The sequence below is a fragment of the Salmo salar genome, chromosome ssa12 (genome assembly GCF_905237065.1).
Source record: "Salmo salar chromosome ssa12, Ssal_v3.1, whole genome shotgun sequence".
Lineage (NCBI taxonomy): Eukaryota > Metazoa > Chordata > Actinopteri > Salmoniformes > Salmonidae > Salmo > Salmo salar.
Window position 1 is genome coordinate 25,118,318 of NC_059453.1, and position 25,145 is coordinate 25,143,462.

Consider the following 25,145-nt stretch of genomic DNA (forward strand, 5'->3'; position numbering starts at 1 on the left):
GTCTCCTTTTTTCTGTTTTCTTTTAGAGATGAAACTATCAATTTTTTTAACACCTGACCTTGTTTTTTGTATTCAGTGTATATATATATATATATATATACAGTACCAGTCAAAAGTTTAGACACACCTACTCATTCAAGGGTTTTCTTTATTTGTACTTTTTTCTACATTGTAGAATAATAGTGAAGACATCAAAACTATGAAATAACACATATGGAATCATGTAGTAACCAAAAAGTGTTAAACAAATGTCACGCCCTGGCCATAGAGAGGTTTTTGTTCTCTATCTTGGTTAGGCCAGGGTGTGACTAGGGTGGGCATTCTATGTTCCGTTTTCTATGTTTTGTGTATTTCTTTGTTTTGGCGGGGTATGGCTCTCAATCAGGGACAGCTGTCTATAGTTGTCTCTGATTGGGAGCCATACTTAGGTAGCCTTTTCCCACAGGGTTTTTGTGGGTAGTTGTTTTCTGTTTTGTGTTTTTCACCTGACAGAGCTGTGCGTTTTGTTCCACTTTGTTTTTGATTCAGTGTTCAGATAATATAAATACCATCATGGACACTTACCACGCTGCACATTGGTCTACTCCCTTTGACGGCCGTTACAACAAATCCAAATATATTTTATTTTTGAGATTCTTCAAAGTAGCCACCCTTTGCCTTGATGACAGCTTTGCACACTCTTGGCATTCTCAACCATCTTCACCTGGAATGCTTTTCCAACAGTCTTGAAGGAGTTCCCACATATGCTGAGCACTTGTTGGCTGCTTTTCCTTCACCCTGTGGTCCAAATCATCCCAAACCTTCTCAACTGGGTTGAGGCCGGGTGATTGTGGAGGCCAGGTCATCTTATGCAGCACTCCATCACTTTCCTTCTTGGTCAAATAGCCCTTACACAGCCTGGAGGTGTGTTGGGTCATTGTCCTGTTGAAAAAATTATAGTCCCACTAAGCGAAAACCAGATGGGATGGCGTATCGCTGCAGAATGCTGTGGTAGCCATGCTGGTTAAGTGTGCCTTGAATTCTAAATACATCACCGACAGTGTCACCAGCAAAGCACCCCCACACCATCACACCTCCTCCTCCATGCTTCACGGTGGGAACCACATATGAGGAGATCATCCATTTACCTACTCTGCGTCTCACAAAGACACGGCGGTTGAAGACAAAAATCAAACATTTAGACCAAAGGATCGATTTCCACCGGTCTAAAGTTCATTGCTCGTGTTTCTTGGCCCAAGCAAGTCTCTTCTTCTTATTGGTGTCCTTTAGTAGTGATTTCTTTGCAACAATTTGACCATGAAGGCCTGATTCACACAGTCTCCTCTGAACAGTTGATGTTCAGATGTGTCTGTTGCTTGAACTCTGTGAAGCATTTATTTGGGCTGCAATTTCTGAGACTGGTAACTCTAATGAACTTATCCTCTGCAGCAGAGGTAACTCTGGGTCTTCCTTTCCTGTGGCAGTCCTCATGAGAGACAGTTTCATCATAGCGCTTGATGGTTTTTGCGACTGCACTTGATGAAACTTTCCAAGTTCTTGAAATTTTCCGGATTGACCCACCTTCATGTCTCAAGATAATGATGGACTGACGTTGCTCTTTGCTTATTTGAGCTGTTCTTGCCATAATATGGACTTGGTCTTTTACCAAATAGGGCTATCTTCTGTATACCACCCCTACCTTGTCACAACACAACTGATTGGCTCAAATGCATTAAGAAGGAAAGAAATTCCACAAATTTACTTTTCACAATTAATTGAAATGCATTTCAGGTGACTTCCTCATGAAGCTGGTTACTTTGAAGAATCTCAAATATAAAATATTTTTTCATTTGTTTCACACTTTTTTGGTTACTACATGATTCCATATGTTTTATTTCATAGTTTTGATGTCTTCACTATTATTTTACAATGTACAAAATAGTAAAAATAAAGAAAAACCTTGGAATGAGTTGGTGTGTCCAAACTTTTGACTGGTACTGTGTATATATAATATTTCATTAACTTTTTTCCCTCTTACTAGCTCTGACTTTGCAGTTAGGTACTTTATTTAGGAAAAGTGTGCTTACTATGGCTGTGGTTGTCCCACTTATATATCTTAAGATGAATGCACTAACTGTAAGTCGCTCTGGCTAATAGCATCTGCTAAATGACTAAAATGTGAAATGTAAATGTGTCAGCATCAGATACGTACATGTTCTACTTTAGCCCCTCTAATTCTCTAAACATCTATGGAGGATGGTTGAGTGTGTTTAACGAGATTACAAACGCATTGTCAGGCAAATCTCAGGTCATCATGCAAGGGCCATTGAAATTCAATTATTGTTTAAAATATTCCTAATTACCTCCTCATCTGTGTAAATTGTACACACTGATTGAGATCTCGTTGCTGGTGTTGTTTTAGATGGGCTGTGTAATCGAATGCATGTTTAAATCTCAGTGTATTAATTAAGCTAGTAAAAACTGAAGCTGAATTATTTACCAAATACAATGGATATCTTTGGTGTCGAACTGAAATATGAAGTCGAGCAATCCTAGAGGTCCTCATTCTCTTTCAGTCAAGTAACCCTTCTTCTTTCTCTCTCTTATTCACAGATAAGGATGAGCCCAGTAGTTACACGTGTACGACCTGTAAGCATCCGTTCATCAGTGCCTGGTTCCTGCTCCAGCACGCCCAGAACACCCACGGCTTCCGCATCTATCTGGAGAGCGAGCCAGGTAGCCCCCTCACCCCCAGGGTAGCCGCCCCACCCGGGATGGGGGGTGACTGCACCTCCCAGCCTCCCCTCCACGGTGTCCACCTGGCCGATGGGAGCCCCTTCAGTCTGCTGAGATTGCCTGGGTCCGGGTCTGGCCGGGAAGGGGCCGCCTCTGTCCCACACGAGGGGCGCTACCCCCGGACGCCTCCTCTGTTTAGTCCGCCTCCACGGCACCACCTGAGCCCGGAGAACCTGGTGCTGGCCACCCATCACCCGAGCGCCTTTGACAGGGTGATGCGGCTCAACTCAGTGGTCCTGGACCCACCGCCCGCCATGGACTTCTCAAGGAGACTGCGGGAGCTGGCGGGTAACCCCACGGGGGCCTCCCCACCCATGTCGCCAAACAAGCCCAGCCCTATGCAACGGCTGCTGCAGCCCTTCCAGCCGGGCTCCAAGCCCCCCTTCTCGGCCACGCCTCCCCTGTCCACCTCCCAGTCGCCCTCGTCCGGCTTCCGCTCCACCCCCAACCCGGCCCAGCCTACCACACCGCTCAAGGCCAAGTCGTGCGAGTTCTGCGGGAAGACCTTCAAGTTCCAGAGCAACCTGATTGTGCACCGGCGTAGCCACACAGGAGAGAAGCCCTACAAATGCCACCTGTGCAACCACGCCTGCACCCAGGCCAGCAAGCTGAAGCGCCACATGAAGACGCACTCTCAGAAGAACTCCCTCAACGCCAAGTCGGATGACGGCCTGTCCACCGCCAGCTCACCCGACCCAGGCACCAGCGACCTGGTGGGCAGCGCTACCAGCGCCCTCAAGTCCGTGGTGGCCAAGTTCAAGAGCGAGAACAATGGGCTGCTTGAGAATGGCGAGGAGGAGGAAGAGGAAGAAGAGGAGGAGGGAGATGAAGAGGAAGAGGGAGACGAGGAAGAAGAGGAGGAGGAAGAGGAGGAAGAAGGAGAGGAGGCAGAGGAAGAGATGGAGACTGAGGATGGTGAGAAGAATGATTATCATTTCAGCCTGCTGTTGGAAGGGGCCCGGCACCACCAGAACAGCCAGGCCCTCCACCCCCACTCCCATCCCCACCGACGGAGCACTCCCCGGGACGCCTGTGAAGAGGACTTGGCCCTGGAGTCGGACCGGGCCGACGAGGTCTGTGGTACCACCCCAACGACCAATGGCCTGGGTCCTCTCTCTAATGAGGCCCTGACCAGGAAGCTCCTGATGGGGAGCCCCGGGTCCCTCAGCACCCTGACCAAGCGTATCAAGGTGGAGAAAGAACTGGATCCTCCCACGCCCACCATCCCCAACACAGATAACGTCTACTCCCAGTGGCTGGCTGGCTACGCCGCCTCCCGACAACTCAAGGACCCCTTACTCAGCTTTGGAGAGTACTCCACCAGACAATCGCCCTTCGCCACATCCTCCGAGCACTCCTCCGAGAACGGCAGCCTGCGCTACTCCACGCCTCCCGAGGAGCTGGACGGCGGCTGTGGGGCCTCGGGCCACAGTGGGACGGGGAGTGGGGCCAGCACCCCCCACCTGTCAGGGAGCGGCGGGCGCCCCAGCTCCAAGGACGGCAGCCGGCGGAGCGACACGTGCGAGTACTGCGGCAAAATATTCAAGAACTGCAGCAACCTGACAGTGCACCGGCGCAGCCACACGGGAGAGAGGCCCTACAAGTGCGACCTGTGCAGCTACGCCTGCGCCCAGAGCAGCAAGCTCACTCGCCACATGAAGACCCACGGCCAGATGGGCAAGGACGTTTATAAATGTGAAATCTGCCACATGCCTTTCAGTGTGTACAGCACTCTAGAGAAACACATGAAGAAGTGGCACAGCGATCAACCCATGCCAACCACCCTGGAAATTAAGACTGAGTAGGGGAGGCAGGGCAGCTCCCCGATTCGCTGAATCATGGCAAAAGGTGGGGAGACTGACAGGGGTTAGACACCAGTCAAAAACCCCGTACCTTTGAAAAAGCTGATCCATATTTGGGGCAATACTATTGCATCGGACACAAAAACTTTTGAGCCTTTCTATTGTGCAATAATTTACATGTTTTGTACTTTTGTAACTGGACGGCATGCTCGGTGTGTTTTGGCTACTTAGAGAAAATTGTCCTTCATTGGTTGGTTGGTTGTAATTGTGTTTCTGTTGGTTGGTACTTTTGATAAAAAAAAGAGAAAGATAAGAGGAAGAAAACCCCCATGCTGCATATACATACTGTTTTACATATCTTGTACAGTTTGGTGTTGGAAACATGGTGGGCAGTGTGAATGGTCTAACCCTTAACTACAAAAAGCAGGGTCATATTTTGACTGGTCTTTTAAAAATATTTTCTGTCCATTACTGGGTTAAAAATATCAGTTGGGTTTGCCTAGGAAACGGTAGCCACTTAGCAACATAACATTTTCTTTTAGAAGATATAGTGGTGGTCAATTTGAAATGAATAGTTGTCGTTTGAAAAAGCAAAAAAATTGTGCCTTGGAAAATTTTACCTGCATTAGTTAATCCTCCTTTTTGCTATAAGCTCGGAGATTCAGCTACAAACGATAGCTAGCGGACATGTGTTTAACGGGAAGAAAACAGGTTCTTGCATCAAGCACCTGTACAATATGACATCGTCCTCCATGACCCAGCGAAACACAACGAACCAGTTGAAACAAAAAATATATATTTCTGGTAAATCATTTTATCTGCCTGACTCATTGTATAATATACTTCAGATGCTCATTATGTTTACTGGCATGCTAGCTACATGCTATTTGGGGATTATGTGGTGTTTATATAAAGGGTTTTATTTGTGTTTTGTTTGGAACCTTACATAGGGGTACTAAATGTAATAATGAGTTGTTATTATTCTGTAAACTTAAGCTCTTAATGTGTTAGAGTGTTTTGTTTTGAAATGAAAGGTTTTACAGTTTTTTGTAAGTAGCACAAAACTTTGTTGTTGTCCTTGTTGCTGGGATCTTCGGTGAGTCGGCCATGACAGTGTGTTGCTGTGGCGTCTGGGCACCTGAAGACATGTTTTTCTGACATGCCAGGCTGATTTGGAAAAGGGGTTGTGGTTGGGGGCAAGGAATGACCAGATTTTGATCAATTCATAATTTTTAAATGCATTATAAGCTTTTTAATAAGCTCTTATTTCTTTTTTTCCGCATGTTATATCAGATTTCCTAAAAGCTGAAATGTCTCTTAAACTAATTGATATTGGAAATGATCAAAAAATAATTTAAGAACCATTTTGAGAAGTGTATACAGTAAAACACATGCCCTGCTTGATTTTTACATCATTTGAATCTTTCACATCGTTTTGTGCTCTTTGAGTTGACACGTTAGACCTCACAGCTGTTGTTTTTATTTTACAGACTTGCATCACCCCCCTTTCATAATGTTGTTGGTAAAGCACTTGTCACTCTGCCTTGGATCCTGTATCTGTCTCTCTAATCGGAGGTACAGTCGGTTGAGTATAAAATAATAAGAACTGGGACTTTTCCCAGGATGAAATATGTGCACTGTTCAATTTTCCCAGTTTACAGGTGGACACTCAAGGGAAAACTTTGCTCTAATGCAGACCGATTGATGTGGTGTCATTGCTTCATGCAGATAAGAGTGAAACGAGAAACCGTCGCCAGCCATTTTGTTTCCCAGGGGGCCTAGCAGTTTTTGGGGCCTCTGGGTAATACAGTATCAATGCAGGAACCGCCATACTCCCTCCTGCTTCAGATAAAGAAAGAAACCTTGCTGCTCAAATAGGGCAAGATTTTTTTTTCTACTACAAATTTTATAAAAATGAATAGATAAACTCTGTTTTTTAATGTAACACTTCAATATCTTTAGGGGACACTTTATTTAAGTTTGTTTTGATGATATTTTTTTGGGTTTCTCGTTAAATCTTGATGATTATGCTCAAGATTTTATCACTATATTATGAATATTAAATGAACATGACTCTCATCTATTTGCCTTCTTGCTATACACAGGTCTTCAGGTTTAACAACATTTTCATCGGCGAGAGATTTTATGATTATATGTGAATATATAGAGAGAACTTAAAAAACATAGGAAAATGCACACTCGTGTTCCTATGCTAAAATACACATTTACGGTCTACTTTTTCCTGTATTTAGAATGGTATTTGAAATTAATGTTCACTTAGCGTAGGCACTTCTAGTATTTATGTTGAAGCCTGTATTTTTAACTGTTCGCTTGTTCTCTTTAAAAGGTTTCAATGTACTCTTTTCAGTAGTTGAAAAAAAAACGCCCAACAAGCTGCCACCGTATATATTTTCTTAATTTGGCAGGATAATACTATTATAGTGTGAATAATTTGTATGCTTGAACAAAAGTTAAGTATGTTTTTGAAAATTGAAACGTGGCATTCTATGGATAAGAGAAGCCATGCAATGGCTTTTTCAAGCAGTCCCGTCGGAATGCGCCACAACATGGTAACACAGGTGGTTGTACATATCTTTTATTTTCGTTTTTTTAAATATTTTTTTTCCTCTCCTGCCATTTTATATGCAGTAATACAAGCTATTGTTGGGTTCTTGGTAGTGTAACTTTTTACTGTCCTTTCCTCTCGACCACCTGACCACATTCCAGTCATATCAATGAATGAAGAACTATTCTAGTCATTATGCAGTCAATTGATTAAAAAGAACATCAATCTGGAAATCAATTTAGCAGTTTTATTTTAAATCGATTTTTCATTGCTAAACAGTACATGGTGCTTTATGTTTTTTTTTAAGTGGTAAATCTCGTTTGCAAAACATTTGTAATGAAAACAGAAATGATTGGGGTGGGAAAAAGAAAAGCCTGCTTGAGCTGGTAAAGTAAAGTAGGCTACATGTTTTGTGTACATGACAATGCTACATTGGTACGTTTGCGGTTTTCAGCCTTTTTTTCTGTCTGTTCTAAACGCTGATTATTCTGAACTGAACTTGAACTTGGCTTCCGACAGTGGACGTCCCTATTTATTATGACTATACACAACTTTGTTCAAAACAGAGTCACACACAGCTAGGAATCAATACATTCTCTCTCTCTTGTTGAATATCTGATGTTTTTTGTATTTATTTTTAATGACCAAATGTCATTGACCACACCATTCAGTTTCTGGGAATTCTAATCTCTTCTGTTGAGTTCTTGTTCTTTTGGAGATGCCACTCTTTTTTCAACAACGGTTGTCTGCGTTATTCTCTACACTCAGCCATTTTGTCTTGAAAAAATGAAAAATAAAAAGTATTACATACATTTATGGAATTGTTGGTTGTTTACCTAAATATCTAGGGTATTTAGTTTGGGATGACACTCACACATGCAAACGTGTGCCCCCCCCCCCCACACACACACACACAAACACACACACACACACACACACACATTTACACACACACACACACACACACACACAGTTAATATACTAACTATGACACCTCTCATTGTCTTGGAATATCATCACCACCCATAAAGAGTTATGCATGTGTCTGTGTGTGAGTGTGTTTGTGTGTGTGTCTGTGTGTGTGTGTCTGCATGCGATAGCGTCAGCCAGGTGTGTTTGCACGGTTGAACTTGAGTCGTCGTTGTCAGACGGGGTGGAAGTTCAACTCCCTTATCTCTGGTCTCTGGTCTTGTCTGGTCATCTGGGTGTCTGCATTATATCTCCAACTGCCTTCCTACCTCCCTTCCTCCCCCTCCCTCCCTTCCTCCCTCCCTCCCTCCCTCCCTCCCTTCCTCCCACTCCCTCTATATCTCAGTCCCTCCCTCTCTTTCTCCCTCCCTCCCTTCCTCCCCCTCCCTCTATATCTCAGTCCCTTCCTCTCTTTCTCCCTCCCTTCCTCCCTCCCTTCCCCCCCTCCCGCTATATCTCAGTCCCTCCCGCTATATCTCAGTCCCTCCCTCTCTCCCTCCCTCCCTCCCTTCCTCCCCCTCCCTCTATATCTCAGTCCCTCCCTCTATATTTCAGTCCCTCCCTCTCTCTCTTCCTAGGTCTCGTATACATTCATTATTTGACCTTGCCCTTCCCTCCCTCCCTCCCTCCCTCCCTCCCTCCCTCCCTCCCTCCCTCCCTCCCTCCCTCCCTCCCTCCCTCCCTCCCTCCCTCCCTCCCTCCCTCGTCTCCTATCCCCCTCTCTATCTCCCTCCCTCATTTCCTCTCCTCTTTCTTTTCCAGGACTGGAGGGCTGACGTGACAGACTAATCGTTCCTCTGGTCCTAGCCCGCGCTGTTTGGCGAGCAGGGCCAGATTAAAGTCCACAGATAGAGATTCCTGCTTTGGCGAGGTGTTGACAGTTAAGATGAAGCCGAGTTGTAGGGATGTGTGGGTGGGGGTAGTGGGTGGTGTGGAAGAAGGTGCTGTGTGTGGGTGGGGGTAGTGGGAGGTGTGGAAGAAGGTGCTGTGTGTGGGTGGAGGTAGTGGGTGGTGTGGAAGAAGGTGCTGTGTGTGGGTGGGGGTAGTGGGAGGTGTGGAAGAAGGTGCTGTGTGTGGGTGGAGGTAGTGGGTGGTGTGGAAGAAGGTGCTGTGTGTGGGTGGGGGTAGTGGGAGGTGTGGAAGAAGCTGCTATGTGTGGGTGGGGGTAGTGGGAGGTGTGGAAGAAGGTGCTGTGTGTGGGTGGGAGTAGTGGGTGGTGTGGAAGAAGGTGCTGTGTGTGTGTGCGTGTCTGTGCATGCGTCTGTGTCTGTGTGTGTCTGTGTGTGTGTGTGTGTGTGTGTGTGTGTGTGTTTGCTTAGGGAGGGTAGGGAAGGATTTCCCCGTGTCTCCCATATCCCAAGTTCAATGTCAGTGGAGCAACAATGCTATGCCCCCACAAATCCCGCCACCAAATAATCCATGCATAGCAGACATACTTTTCCCATAGCTCTCTCTCTCTCTCTCTCTCTCTCTCTCTCTCTCTCTCTCTCTCTCTCTCTCTCTCTCTCTCTCTCTCTCTCTCTCTCTCTCTCTCTCTCTCTCTCTCTCTCTCTCATCCCCTCTCCACCCCTGTAGAAAAAAACATATATCTAATAAAGACAACTGTCAACTTTCTTTATGTTAGGATTTTTTAAAAGTTTGTAATGGAAAGCCAAGTTATTAATAAATTATTTTTTAATTTGTAAAACTGGATTTGAAGAAATTAAATATGCTATTTCTGTTGCTTTATTTTCAACCTTGCCTCCAGGCAAAACACAGATTCACTGTTGTCAGGCAAGTTTTATTAGCTCATTATGCAACAGTTTATTAGTTAATTAATGCCCTGAAAAGGCAAACAAAGAACTGTCCCCTCTGTGCCTCTCTTTCTCTCCCTTCTCTATCTATCTATCTATCTATCTATCTATCTATCTATCTATCTATCTATCTATCTATCTATCTATCTATCTATCTATCTATCTATCTATCTATCTATCTATCTATCTATCTATCTATCTATCTATCTATCTATCTATCTATCTATCTATCTATCTATCTATCTATCTATCTATCTATCTATCTATCTATCTATCTATCTATCTCTCCTAGTAGTGGTCTCGTAGCCTGAAGAGCAAAAAAAGAAGAGAGTCTGATTTCAGCTGCAGACTGAAGAGGAGAGAAGTGAAGAGGGGGAGAGGAGAAGAAGAGAAGAGGTTCTTGGAACAATATAAAAGCCCTAATCACCCTGGACAGCTGACAGAGGGAGAGAGAAAGAGGGAGTGGGAGAGGGAGAGGGAGAGAGAGAGAACCTCACATAGTTGTCAGGATTGTCAGTAAGGTTGAAGGAGTGGAGAGGCCAGGAGAGCTCTGCCCAAACAAGAGCAGCGGTCTGGTGGAGCAAGAAAACAAAGTCTGTGTTTTGTCTAGAGGCTACAACGCTCAGGGGCTGAAGGAGAAGGAGCGTTTGGTGTGCTCTCGCAAACACACACACATACAGGGGCACACACACACATACAGGCGCACAGGCACACACACAGGAGAGTAGAAATGCAGACTTCTTTGAGGACATACAGGCACATAGAGTGACTTCAGAAAGTATTCATACCCCTTGTCTTACTTATTCCACATTTTCTTGTGTTACAGCCTGAGTTCAAAATTGATTGAATATTTTTTTTCTTACCAATCTATACAAACACATGTTTTTAGACATTTTAGCAATTTAAATAAAAAAAAATTATACAGAAATATCTAATTTACATAGGTATTCACACCCCTGAGCCAATACTTTGTAGAAGCATCTTTGGCAGTGTGTCACGTTCGTCGTAAGGATGGGACCAAAACGCACTTAATACAAAACAACGACGAAAAAACAGTCCGGTGAGGCACACAGCTACACACGGAACAATGACCCACAAAAACCCATGGAAAAACACCCCTTCTAAATAGGACCTTCAATTAGAAGCAACGAGGAACAGCTGCCTCCAATTGAAGGTCAACCCAATAAACTAAACATAGAAATAGAAAAACTAGAACGAACATAGAAATATACTAACATAGAACATAAACCAAAAAAAAACGAAACACACTAAACAAACACCCCCTGCCACGCCCTGACCAAACTATAATAACAAACAACTCCTTTTATTGGTCAGGACGTGACAGTACCCCCCCCAAAGGTGCAGACCCCGGATGCACCTCAAACAAAACACACAAAAATAAACCCCAAAACAAAAATAATCCCAAACTAAAGGGAGGGAAGGGAGGGTGGCCACCGTCACCGACGGTTGTTGTGCTACACCCCCCCTCCCCAATCCTCCACTATGGAGGTGGCTCAGGCTCCGGCCTTAGTCCCCAACCTAACCTGTCCACCCCCGCTGAAGGCTCAGGGCTAAGGCGCGTCGCTGGAGACCTCGGGCTGAGGCGTGTAGCTGGAGACCTCGGGCTGATGCGCATCGCTGGAGACCTCGGATTGGAAGGCGACTCTGGGAGCTCCGGACTGAAGGGCGACTCTGGGAGCTCCGGTTCCGGACTGTAGGGCGACTCTGGCTGCGCCGGTTCCGGACTGTAGGGCAACTCTGGCTGCGCCGGTTCCGGACTGTAGGGCGACTCTGGCTGCGCCGGTTTTGGACTGTAGGGCGACTCTGGCTGCGCCGGTTCCGGACTGTAGGGCGACTCTGGCTGCGCAGGTTCCGGACTGTAGGCCGTCTCTGCAGGCTCCGGACTGTGGGCCGTCTCTGCAGGCTCCGGACTGTGGGCCATCTCTGCAGGCTACGGACAGAGGGCCGTCTCTGCAGGCTCCGGACTGTGGGCCGTCTCTGCAGGCTCCGGACTGTGGGCCGTCTCTGCAGGCTCCGGACTGTGGGCCGTCTCTGTAGGCTCCGGACTGTGGGCCGTCTCTGCAGGCTCCGGACTGTGGGCCGTCTCTGCAGCTCCGTACTGTGGGCCGTCTCTGCAGGCTCCGGACTGTTGGCCGTCTCTGCAGGCTCCGGACTGTGGGCCGTCTCTGCAGGCTCCGGACTGTGGGCCATCTCTGCAGGCTCCGGACTGTGGGCCGTCTCTGCAGCTCCGGACTGTGGGCCGTCTCTGCAGGCTCCGGACTGTTGGCCGTCTCTGCAGGCTCCGGACTGTAGGACATCGCCGGAAGCACTAGTCGGGGAACTGTCGCCGGAAGCTCTAGACGGGGCACTGTCGCCGGAAGCTCTGGACGGGGCACTGTCGCTGGAAGCACTAGACGGGGAACTGTTGTCGGAAGCTCTAGACGGGGAACTGTCGTCGGAAGCTCTGGACGAGGTACTGTCGTCGGAAACTCTGGACGGGGACTGCGCACTGAAGGCCTGATGTGTGGGGCTGGCTTTGGAGGCGCCAGACTATTTTCACGCACCACAGGGCTAGTGCGAGGAGCAGGAGCAGGACGAACTGGACTGGGCCGACGCACTGGAGGCCTGGTGCGTGGGGCTGGTACTGGAGGTACCAGACTGGAGACACGCACCTCAAGGCTAGTGCGAAGAGCAGGAACAGGACATATTGGACTGGGCTGATGCACTAGAGGCCCGGTGCGTGGTGCTGGCTTAAGGCTAGTACGAGGAGCAGGAACTGGATACACCGGGCCATGAACAAGCACTGGAGGTCTGGAGCGCACAGCCTGCACCACCCGTCCTGGCTGGGTAGTCACAGTAGCCCTGCACGGGCGGAGTGCTGGCACAGGGCGAACTGGGTTGTGCAGAGGCCTGATGGCTGCAGTGCGTAGAGCAGGCGCAGGGTAGCCTGGGCCTAGGAGACGCACTGGTGGCCAGATGTGCTGCGCAGGCTTACTCCTACCTGGCTGGATGCCCACTCTAGCACGGCACTTACGGGGGGCTGGTATCGCTCGCACCGGACTGTGCGTGTGCATGGGCGAGATCGTGCACACTTCCGCATAGACCGGCGCTCTTCTCCCCGCCAAACGCTACCCATAATAAGCATGGGGAGTTGGTTCAGGTCTATTGCTTGACCTAGCCACACTCCCCGTGTGCCCCCCCCAAAAATTATTGGGGGTGCCTCTTGGGTTTCCTTGCCAGCCGTGTCCCAGCGTAGCGTCCTCTCCAATCTCCTGCTGCCTCCGCTCTCCTGGCTTCCTCCACCTGTTCCCATGGGAGGCGATCCCTTCCAGCCTGGATCTCCTCCCATGTGTAGGATCCCTTTCCGTCCAATATCTCCTCCCATATCCATAAATCCAAAGAGCTCCTCTGCTGCTCCTTCCTCCGCTGCTTGGTCCGCTGGTGGTGGGTAGTTCTGTCACGTTCGTCGTAAGGATGGGACCAAAACACAGCGGGAATGTGTATACTCATCTTCTTTATTATGAAGAAAACCAAAATAAACACTTAATACAAAATAACGACGAAAAAACTGTCCTGTGAGGCACACAGCTACACACGGAAACAACTACCCACAAAAACCCATGGAAAAACACCCCTACTAAATAAGACCTTCAATTAGAGGCAACGAGGAACAGCTGCCTCCAATTGAAGGTCAACCCAATAAACTAAACATAGAAATAGAAAAACTAGAATGAACATAGAAATATACTAACATAGAATATAAACCAAAAAAAAACTAAACAAACACCCCCTGCCACGCCCTGACCAAACTATAATAACAAACAACCCTTTTAACTGGTCAGGACGTGACACAGTGATTACAACTGTGAGTCTTTCTTTGTAAGTCTTTAAGAGCTTTCACACCTGGATTGTGCAACATTTGCTCGTTATTGTTTAAAAAAATTCAAGCTCTGTCAAATTGGTTGTTGATCATTGCTAGACAACAATTTTTATGTCTTGCCATAGATTTTCAAGTAGATTTAAGTCAAAACTGTAACTCGGCCACTCAGGAACATTCACTATCTTCTTGGTAAGATTTGATAGTATAGATTTTGCCTGGTATTTTAGGTTATTGTCCTGCTGAAAGGTGAATTCATCTCCCAGTGTCTGGTGGAAAGCAGACTGAGCCAGGTTTTCCTCTAGGATTTTGCCTGTGCTTTGCTCCATTCTCTTTCTTTTTGATCCTGAAAAACTCACCCATTCTTAACGATAACAAGCATACCCATAACATGATGCAGCCACCACTATGCTTGAAAATATGGAGAGTGGTATTCAGTAATGAATGTATTAGATTTGCACCAAACATAACATTTTGTATTCAGGACAAAAAGTGAATTGCTTTGCCACATTTTTTGCAGTATTACTTTAGTGCTTTATTGCAAACAGGATGCATGTTTTGGAATATCTTTATTCTGTACAAGCTTCCTTCTATTCACTCTATCAATTAGGTTAGTAATGTGGAGCCCTTAAATTCTGTAACTGTTTTAAAGTTACCATTGGCCCTATGGTGAAATCCCTGAGCGGTTTCCTTCCTCTCCAGCAACTAAGTTAGAAAGGACGCCTATATCCATACAAAGTGTAATTAATAAATTCATCATGCTCAAAGGGATATTCAATGTTGACTTTTTCGGAAAACATAATTCCACTTTGACATTATGAGGTATTGTGTGTAGGCCAGTGGTAAAACAATCTCAATTTAATCCATCTTAAATTCAGGCCGTAACACAACAAAATGTAGAGAAAGTCAAGGGGTGTGAATACTTTCTGAAGGCACTGATAAGTGCACACACACACCCAATCAATCACACTTGCATACGGAACACAAACACACACACACACACACACACACACACACACACACACACACACACACACACACACACACACACACACACCAAAACATGTGCTCACACTCACACGTGTGCACACAGTGTCTTGGGGAATGTGACCTTTTCCCAAAAGCCTCCCTTTCCTGCCGTCCTCCTCTCCCTCTCTCCTTGTGTGAAGATAGAAGGGGTTAGAGGTCAGCTTTTGGGGGGTTCTAGATTAGGTTTCACATGACTGAACACCTTTGTTGGAGCAGGCCGGCAGAAAGGAAACGTCCAGGAGGTTCGCCATGTCTGTCTGAGGGTGAGGGAGATGGGGGGGGGGGTTAGGGAGAAAGGGGACGGGTAAAATGAGAGAAAGAAAGGGAGAGAGAGCGAGAGAGAGAGAGATAGAGAGAGGGATAGAGAGAAAACCGCTAGAAAATGTATAGAAACTCTTCCCTCCCCCCACATCAACTTCCCCTCCAACTGCCCCTCTCCCTCCCCCCTGTCCCTCCCCACTCTCTCCCCCACATCCTCCCCCACCATGTGGCTTCTGTGTGGGGCTGTGGCCAGGCAGGCAGAGCGGGATCCATGGCTGTCGGCCCTGTCGGGGCTTCTTCCCCCTCCATGGCCACACAGAGAGAAGGAAGAGCCAGAAGAGTAAAGTGTATAGCAGATCACAGAACCCCCATCAGAAACATCTGACAACTCCAGTGTGAGACAGTGGCGCCTTCCCAAATGGAACACTATTTATTCCCTATAGTGCGCTACTTTTCACCAGGGCCCACGGCTCTGGACAAAGGTAATGCACTTTATTTGGAATGGAGTGCCATTTTGGGACAAAGCCAATATGTGGGGGGGGAGAAAAATAAGTCTTGGCAATGGACTGGTGGTTTTGGGTTGTGAAATGTTCCTTTGAGAGCTTTAGGCAAAGGAAACGACCTGCAGCAGTTTAAACACAACTCCTCGCAGAGGTGGGACTGGTTACAGAAACGTTTCAACTTTGGCCCTGTATCTGCGGCACCAAGACAGGCTTTTTTTAGGGGGCATTTGGGGCAACGTTAACCTGTATTGAACAGTCTGTTTCTGTCTGTACCTTACATCACATGTTTTCCTATATGTCATAGTTTAGTTTAGAGTCCATCCGCCCCTAACAGGAACAGGAAATTAGGTCATAGTCTGCCCTTGAACCAGGAGCGTGGAGCTCAAAGTGGCACAATGTCCCAATTCTCTCGCCCTCTCTCCCTCTCTCTCTCTCTCTCTCTCTCTCTCTCTCTCTCTCTCTCTCTCTCTCTCTCTCTCTCTCTCTCTCTCTCTCTCTCTCTCTCTCTCTCTCTCTCTCTTTCTCTCTCGCCCTCTCTCTCTCTCTCTCGCTCTCTCTCTCTCTCTCTCTGTCTCTCTCTGCTGTGTGTACAGTACAGTACAGTAATAGACAGTAGGGCACCAGTTTACAGCCCCATCAATAAAGGGCCAAAGTTCAGCCCCTGTCTATTTCCGTGCTATTAAGGAGTGACACTGCAGATTTCTGTAACTGGGAGTGGGGCAGTCCACTGACCTTTCAACCTAGTACATTATATGCACATTGCCTGATGACTGACCATGTGACCTTAACAGAAACTTAACCTCAGGCCATAGTTTGTCCTGGTCAGTAAAAAACCTAATCACCTGACTACCTAATGTCCATGTAAGGGTGACATACTGGCCTCTCTCTCAATTTCAATTCAAGGGGCTTTCTGGCATGGGAAACATATGTTAACATTGTCAACGCAAGTGAAGTACATAACAAACAAAAGTGAAATAAACAATAAAAATGAACATTAAACATTTCACTCACAGAAGTTCCAAAATAGTGAAGACTTTCAAATGTCATTATGTCTATGTACAGTGTTGTTACGATGTGCAAATTGTTAAAGTAAAAAAGGGAAAATAAATAAACATAAATATATATATATATATTTTTTCTCTCTCTCTCTCTCTCTCTCTCAGACCACTAACTCTACTTTGCACCAGACTGAGATGAATAAGGGTCACTAGTTGCCCGTAAATGAAAATTCCCTCCTTTTCTCCTCCGCTCGTCCCCATCCTCTCACCCCATAACCATCGGGCCTCCCCATCCTCTCACCCCATAACCATCGGGCCTCCCCATCCTCTCACCCCATAACCATCGGGCCTCCCCATCCTCTCACCCCATAACCAGCGGGCCTCCCCATCCTCTCACCCCATAACCAGCGGGCCTCCCCATCCTCTCACCCCATAACCAGCGGGCCTCCCCATCCTCTCACCCCATAACCAGCGGGCCTCCCCATCCTCTCACCCCATAACCAGCGGGCCTCCCCATCCTCTCACCCCCTAATCAGCGGGCCTCCCCATCCTCTCACCCCCTAACCAGCGGGCCTCCCCATCCTCTCACCCCCTAATCAGCGGGCCTCCCCATCCTCTCACCCCCTAACCAGCGGGCCTCCCCATCCTCTCCCCCCCTAACCAGCGGGCCTCCCCATCCTCTCACCCCCTAACCAGCGGGCCTCCCCATCCTCTCACCCCCTAACCAGCGGGCCTCCCCATTCTCTCAGGAGTCCCTTCCGAGGGCCACTCCTCGGACAACCCATTCCCTGGTTCTATGGCCTTTATGGGGGCTGCCTGAGACACTTGTGCTTGGCAGAACCCTAACTGAATGGGCCTCGACCCACAAAGCACTTTGTCAGTCATTGTGGTCATCTTGTCTTGTTTTTATGTAGCCTAGCCTCACAGCTGCTGTGGCCTGTTCAAAGATAGTGGGGAGAGGGGAGTGGGGCTACTCTGGAGGAGCTCCTTGAAAGGGACAAACAAACAAAGCATGAAACCCGAGCCAGACCTCAATAAGGAGTACACAAAAACACACACTCACAAAATAAAACATCTTGCCTAATTGCTAATTGCACCTTGGTGGATTTTGTCTTCCGGCCAATCAGGGGTGAGTTTGTAAGTGTAAGTGTCTCCCAGCCCTTAGAAGGGCCACAAAAGACTCGGCCCTCGGCCCTCGAGGCCCTGAGAGGACAGACAGCCCTATTGGCTGAACTCGTCCCATTCAGATGGTCTGGCCTCTCACACACAGGTGTGCCCTTGTGTGTGCATCTCACTGGCTGACGTCTCCATGCCTTTAAGTGTGCCATTGAAAACAAGAAAGGGAGGAGGAGAGAGGAAACCAGAGGGAGTGAAAGAGATAAAGTGTCAAAAACAAGGAGATTTTAAAATAAAGGACAGTGGCTCTTTTGCTTTTCAGCGACTCTCCCACGCTCCCCAGAAACTCCAACCTAACCTCTTGTTTATGACAACATACACTGTGACAATATACTGACAACATAATGTATTGACCTCTGACAATATATTGCCCTTTCTGTGTTTATGTTTATAGTTGGATAAATATATTGCAAACAACCTACATATACTGTATATCATATTTACGTGTTATATTTAGCATATATGTTTCTCCTAGATCTGTACCCATCCTGTGTTGTTGTATATGAGTACCTTCTCCAGACAGGCAGACAGAGACACAGACAGAGACACAGACAGAGACACAGACACAGACAGAGACACAGACAGAGACACAGACAGAGACAGAGACAGAGACAGAGACAGAGACACAGACAGAGACAGAGACAGAGACAGAGACAGAGACAGAGACAGAGACACAGACACAGACACAGACAGAGACAGAGACACAGACAGAGACAGAGACAGAGACACAGACACAGACACAGACAGAGACACAGACAGAGACACAGACAGAGACACAGACAGAGACAGAGACACAGACAGAGACACAGACAGAGACACAGACAGAGACACAGACACAGACAGAGACAGAGACAGAGACACAGACACAGACAGAGACACAGACAGAGACACAGACAGAGACACAGACAGAGACACAGACAGAGACAGAGACAGAGACACAGACACAGACACAGACAGAGACAGAGACACAGACAGAGACAGAGACACAGACAGAGACACAGATAGAGACACAGACAGAGACACAGACAGAGACACAGACAGAGACAGAGACACAGACAGAGACACAGACAGAGACAGAGACAGAGACAGAGACACAGACAGAGACACAGACAGAGACAGAGACAGAGACAGAGACAGAGACACAGACAGAGACAGAGACAGAGACAGAGACAGAGACAGAGACAGAGACAGAGACAGAGACACAGACAGAGACACAGACACAGACAGAGACAGAGACAGAGACAGAGACACAGACAGAGACAGAGACAGAGACAGAGACACAGACAGAGACAGAGACACAGACAGAGACAGAGACAGAGACAGAGACAGAGACACAGACAGAGACAGAGACAGAGACACAGACAGAGACAGAGACAGAGACACAGACAGAGACAGAGACAGAGACACAGACAGAGACAGAGACACAGACACAGACACAGACAGAGACAGAGACACAGACAGAGACAGAGACAGAGACAGAGACAGAGACAGAGACACAGACACAGACACAGACAGAGACAGAGACAGAGACACAGACAGAGACAGAGACAGAGACACAGACAGAGACAGAGACACAGACACAGACAGAGACACAGACAGAGACAGAGACACAGACAGAGACAGAGACAGAGACACAGACAGAGACAGAGACAGAGACAGAGACACAGACAGAGACACAGACAGAGACAGAGACAGAGACAGAGACACAGACAGAGACACAGACAGAGACAGGGACACAGACAGAGACAGAGACAGAGACACAGACAGAGACACAGACACAGACAGAGACAGAGACACAGACAGAGACAGAGACAGAGACAGAGACACAGACACAGACACAGACAGAGACAGAGACAGAGACACAGACAGAGACACAGACACAGACAGACAGAGACAGAGACAGAGACACAGACACAGACAGACAGAGACAGAGACAGAGACAGAGACAGAGACAGAGACAGAGACACAGACAGAGACACAGACAGAGACACAGACAGAGACACAGACAGACAGACAGACAGACAGACAGACAGACAGACAGACAGACAGACAGACAGACAGACAGACAGACAGACAGACAGACAGACAGATGTGGCCAGTGAATGTCTTAACTCCAAGGCCAGAGGGTTAGATAGATGTTCATCCATTATTCATCATGGCTAAATCTAAATAATCCCCTCTAGGATTGGTCTGGTCTGCTTGGTCTGGTCTGGTTGGTCTGGTCTGGGCGACACACTGCCCTGCTGGGGTAACGGTTAGGAATTGGACTGGGGTGGCTGGGGCGACTGGCTGGGGGGGGGGGGACATATCGGCGGGAGTGTGGAGTAGGGCGGGGGGGTCGGAGAATTAGATGCAAATATGCCTTTGATAGCTTTCACAGTCTGGGGGTCCCTTTCTGTTTCTGGATATTCATATTAACCTAATCTTTCTAAACAGTCTAAGTCCTGGAGGGAGAGATGGGGACTGGGGAGAGAGGGGGCTGGGATGGACCACAGAGGGGGTTCTAGGGAGAAGCAGCAGGGGGTTCTAAAGGGGAGGGGATGGGGATGAATGGGGTCTCCTGTGACCCGGATCAAGGGCAGGTCTGGGGCAGGAACGGGCTGGCTGGGCTGGCAGGACGCCCGCTGGGGTGTGTTTGTGACCACTGGTGTGTGTGTGTGTGTGTGTGTGTGTGTGTGTGTGTGTGTGTGTGTGTGTGTGTGTGTGTGTGTGTGTGTGTGTGTGTGTGTGTGTGTGTGACCACTGGTGTGTGTGTGACCGTCAGGGACATGTAGACCCAGAGACCGAAACCCTTACCAGACAGAGCGGAGGGTTGCAGACCTAGTGACCTCTGACCTCTGTTGGCCATGTTGTCTCTACTCACACCATACATGGACAATATACAGATACAGACACACACACACACACACACACACACACACACACACACACACACACACACACACACACACACACACACACACACACACACACACACACACACACACACACACACACACACACACACACTCCTGTACTCAGACACGAACCCAGACACACATGGACAAATGCACACACTCTTTGTCATATATATCTCTCTATCTATCTCTCTATCTATCTCTCATATCTGTCTCTCTCTCTATCTATCTCTCATATCTATATCTCATATCGTTCTCTCTCTATCTCTAATATCTATCTCTCTATCTATCTCTCTATCTCTCATATCTATCTCTCCCGCTATCTCTCATATCTATCTCTCTATCTCTCTATCTCTCTCTATCTCTCATATCTATCTATCTCTCTCTCTTTCTGTTCTTCACACATGGCTAGTGATTTATTTGTCTAGTTCATTGTACGCTGCCAGGGCCGTCTCTCTCTGTCTCTGTGTTGTGTCTGCTACATCCCTCCCTCAAGGCAGCTGGTCCAGGGGACTTCCTTACCGGAGAGGGAGGTCCCTTCATACAGGAAAACCAGCACAATAAAAACACCAGTTAGTAGTGAAACGTTGCAGAGAGAGAGAGGACAAGTGAAGGAGACACCATTAACCAGACCTACACTTATATTGACCCACAGATGCTAAAAAACATTCCTACTGCCAAGTTCAGAGTGCAAGAGCTGACGACGGACGGGAAGGGGGAATGGGGGAGGGAGGGGGAATGAGAGGAGAGGTGGGGTTCTCCCCTGTCCTCTAGCCAGCTGGACCCCTGGTCTCCCCTCTCCACAGACCTCCACCCCTGGTCCCTCCCCCTCTCTCTGCTAGTCGGCTAGGATAGTCTAGTCCAGGGTCAGCCAGTTCCTAACCAGGGTGTCGGGGTTTCCGTCCTCTACTCTACTACTGCTGTAGAGTCTCAGGGGCTTCAGGAGAAAGGGAAGAAGACCAGACAGAGCAGTGGGAAGCACATGAATACACACACACACACACACACACACACACACACACACACACACACACACACACACACACACACACACACACACATACACACACACACACACACACACACACACACACACACACACACACACACACACACACACACACACACACACAACACACACACACACACACACACACACACACACACACACACACACACACACACACACACACACACACACACACACACATACACACACACGTAAACTCAATAACTGTACATCTGTCCTGCCTTCTCTCCTCCTAGCAGACGAACTAGAAGCTACCAGTCACTTAGAGCAGATGTAACAGATGACCCACGTTAAAAAGACATGATGGTGTAAAGTGACACACACACCAGGAACTTTGAAAGGGTCAAGTTCATTGTTTTGCTTTGAGATGTTTTTGATTCCATAAGTTCCTATTCTCTATACATGTCTGTAAACACGCAGCACTATAGCTCAGTAAACGTTTGGGAAAGTGTAACTAGTCTGGGAATGATCCTAACTGTGTCATTATCAGTATTATTATGATAAATATGAATATTCAGATTCTAATCATGTATAATGTTATAGTAACTTTGGGGGGGGGGGCTAATGAGTGTTGTTATTTACATAGTAAGGAGACGAAGGGGCCGTAATAATGGTCCTTGTTCTCCATGTGAATGTGATCGTTCTTTTATTCAGACCAGAGCTGGTGGGGGTCGCAGTGGGAGGGGAGGGGGGGTGGGGGGTTGGGGGTTGGGGGGGCAGTCGATGCTGACCAGCACATATAAATCTCTTTCAAACTGCCCTCCCTTTCAATCGAAGAGACCCTTCACACCCTGTGTACATATGGATGTGTGTGTGAATGCATGTGTGTGTGTGTGTGTGTGTGTGTGTGTGTGTGTGTGTGTGTGTGTGTGTGTGTGTGTGTGTGTGTGTGTGTGTGTGTTATGCATGTGTGTGTGTGTGTATGCATGTGTGTGTGTATGCATGTGTGTGTGTGTGTGTGTGTGTGTGGGTGGGTGTGTGTGTGTATGCATGTGTGTGTGTGTATGCATGTGTGTGTGTATGCATGTGTGTGTGTGTGTGTGTGTGTGTGTGTGTGTGTGTGTGTGTGTGTGTGTGTGTGTGTGTGTGTGTGTGTGTGTGTGTGTGTGTGCGTGTGCGTGTTGTTCCAGCCTGTATGTATTAAGTGTTGCCGAATAATAGTATCCTTCAATAAAGAAGAGAAGGGGTGGGGGTGAGGGCTAGGGGGGGTATTGGTGGTTGGGGGAGGGGGGGGCGGTCTTGGGACCCCGTTCCCAGACACACACTGACCTTTCCAACCAGACAGGGACAGGGGGCCAAGGAGAGGGTGGAGGGGAGGGGGTTGTATCATGGACTCTGAACCAGCCCAGTTCCCCCTGTCCTGCTGAGTTTGGCCTGGTGTCCCCCCCCCACACACCCCTCCTCATCCCTCTCTCCTCTCCTCTTTTGTTGGACTCTGTCATTGTGTTACTGTGAGGGGAGCGTTCTGTATGTATAAAGGGGCTCACAGGGCCTGGCAGCTCCGGACCTTTGCAAATCAATTTGTCTGAGCTGGCGAGGAGGCCGTCCCACACTGAAGAACAGAGGAGCATGGTAGTGGGGAGAAGAAGGGGGACCCTCGAAAAATGCACCTCTCTCTCCCCCTCTGATGACGTCACAGCATTCTTCACCACTCCAGTGTAAACAGCATCCGTCCAATGAGAGCCGTTCAGCTAATGAGGTGATAATAATAGAATTATAACCACTGTATTTCCCCGTTCAGGTCAGTAAGGCCATGCTGTTAGTTCTATTTCTATCGGGAATTAGATTTGACGTAATAAAGGGATGATTTACGAGGTATTAATATTGACCTATAGGGTGGATCCTAGCCATGGTCTGGACTAGACATAGAATAGAATAGACACTTTTAGTTTAGCTGAAAACAATCGTCCCTATGTGATCACTCTCAAAGTGGAGGCATACAAGGGAATGTAAAATGCATCTCTCTCTCTCTCTTTTTTTCTCTCTCCAGCCAGACAGACCCCTCCTCCCTAAGGTACACAGGCATTAAGCATGTGTGCTGGTCGATGATCAATACTTGTCACTCTGCTCTGGTCACGCCTTGGTACCGTATACCCCTGGCCCCCGGAGCACAATGGTAGTCTCTGACCGTCACACGCACACACATGCACGCATGCACACACACACACACACAAGTGCATATGCACAGATGCACGGGGTGGATAGGCCCAGACAGCTTGGGTCAGGCCACAAGGCCAAGGTCTCTCCTCCTCCCCTCTATCCCTCCCTGACACGCCAACTCTCTGACCAGTCAGGAGCAGTGGGGGGGAGGAGAGGAAGGGAGAGAGGGGCTAAATGAGTGGTTCACCATCATCAATAACTAGTGGATGGTGTAGATGCCTTGTATCTGACAGTTAAAGTACTCCTGAGCAGTTCAGAGATGATGGTGCCAATTCTGGACTGTCCTGACTACTTTTTCAACAGTTACTTATCGTGCTTAAAAAAAACGTGATCAACCACCAAGAGTGTATTTCAAGACATTACAAACATTCTTATTACGTAAACCTTGGCTCATATACAGCAGTATATTACAATATCCTCCAGCCTTCCTCAGTAGCCAGAGAAGAGAAGGAAGGAGAGAAGAGAGAGGGAGGAGAGAAGAGAGAGGGAGGGAGGGAAGTCGCGAGTAAAAGAAAAAGAGAAGCCAGCTTCCTCTCAGTGTCTGAGGGGATTTCACTCATTTACCAAAAAGTGTTTTTCTCTTCTTTTCTTTTTTCTCTCTCTCCTCTTTCTCTTTTCTCTCTCCTCTCTTTCTCTCTCCTCTCTTCTCTCTTTCTCTCTCTTCTCTTCTCTCTCCTCTCTCCTCTCTCCTCTCTTCTTTCTTCTCTCTCCTCTCTCCTCTCTCCTCCTCTCTTTCTCTCTTTCTCTCTTTCTCTCTTTCTCTCTCCTCTCTTTCTCTCTCCTCTCTTTCTCTCTCCTCTCTTCTCTCTCCTCTCTTCTCTCTTCTCTCTTCTCTCTGCCTCTCCTTTTATTTCCTGACACCAGAGACCCTTGGTCGGCCAAGTCTCTGAGATAAGGAAGTAGAGGGCCAAGTTTACCACTACAGATAAGACCTAATTGAGGGGTAATAAAAAGATAAAGGAAAGGAGGAGAGGAAGAATGAGGGAAGACAAAGGAGGGAATTGAGACGCCTGAGAAATGATTGATTGGAGCGCTGACACTTTGACTCATATCTTACAGATATCAGCAACAGCTTGGCTCAGCCTCGAGTCAACATCACAGCTACACAACTATTCAGCTCTGCAATTGTGTGCGTGTGTGTGTCCATGTGTGTGTGTGTGTGTGTGTGTGTGTGTGTGTGTGTGTGTGTGTGTGTGTGTGTGTGTGTGTGTGTGTGTGTGTGTGTGTGTGTGTGTGTGTGTGTGTGTGTGTGTGTGTGTGTGTGTGTGTGTGTGTGTAGGTGTGTGTATACACTACGTGCTCTAGCTAG

General features: G+C 47.6%; 1 protein-coding gene across 1 annotated transcript in view; it reads left to right on the plus strand.

Moving 5' to 3' along the window:
• Window positions 1-7,959, plus strand: part of LOC106564602 (B-cell lymphoma/leukemia 11A) — a 44,709-nt gene extending 36,750 nt beyond the window's left edge. The window contains exon 3 of the mRNA XM_014130748.2: window positions 2,593-7,959. Coding sequence (XP_013986223.2) covers window positions 2,593-4,580 — 1,988 coding nt within the window. The 3' untranslated portion in view covers window positions 4,581-7,959. The remainder of the gene's footprint in view (window positions 1-2,592) is intronic.
• The last annotated feature ends 17,186 nt before the right edge of the window (window positions 7,960-25,145 follow it).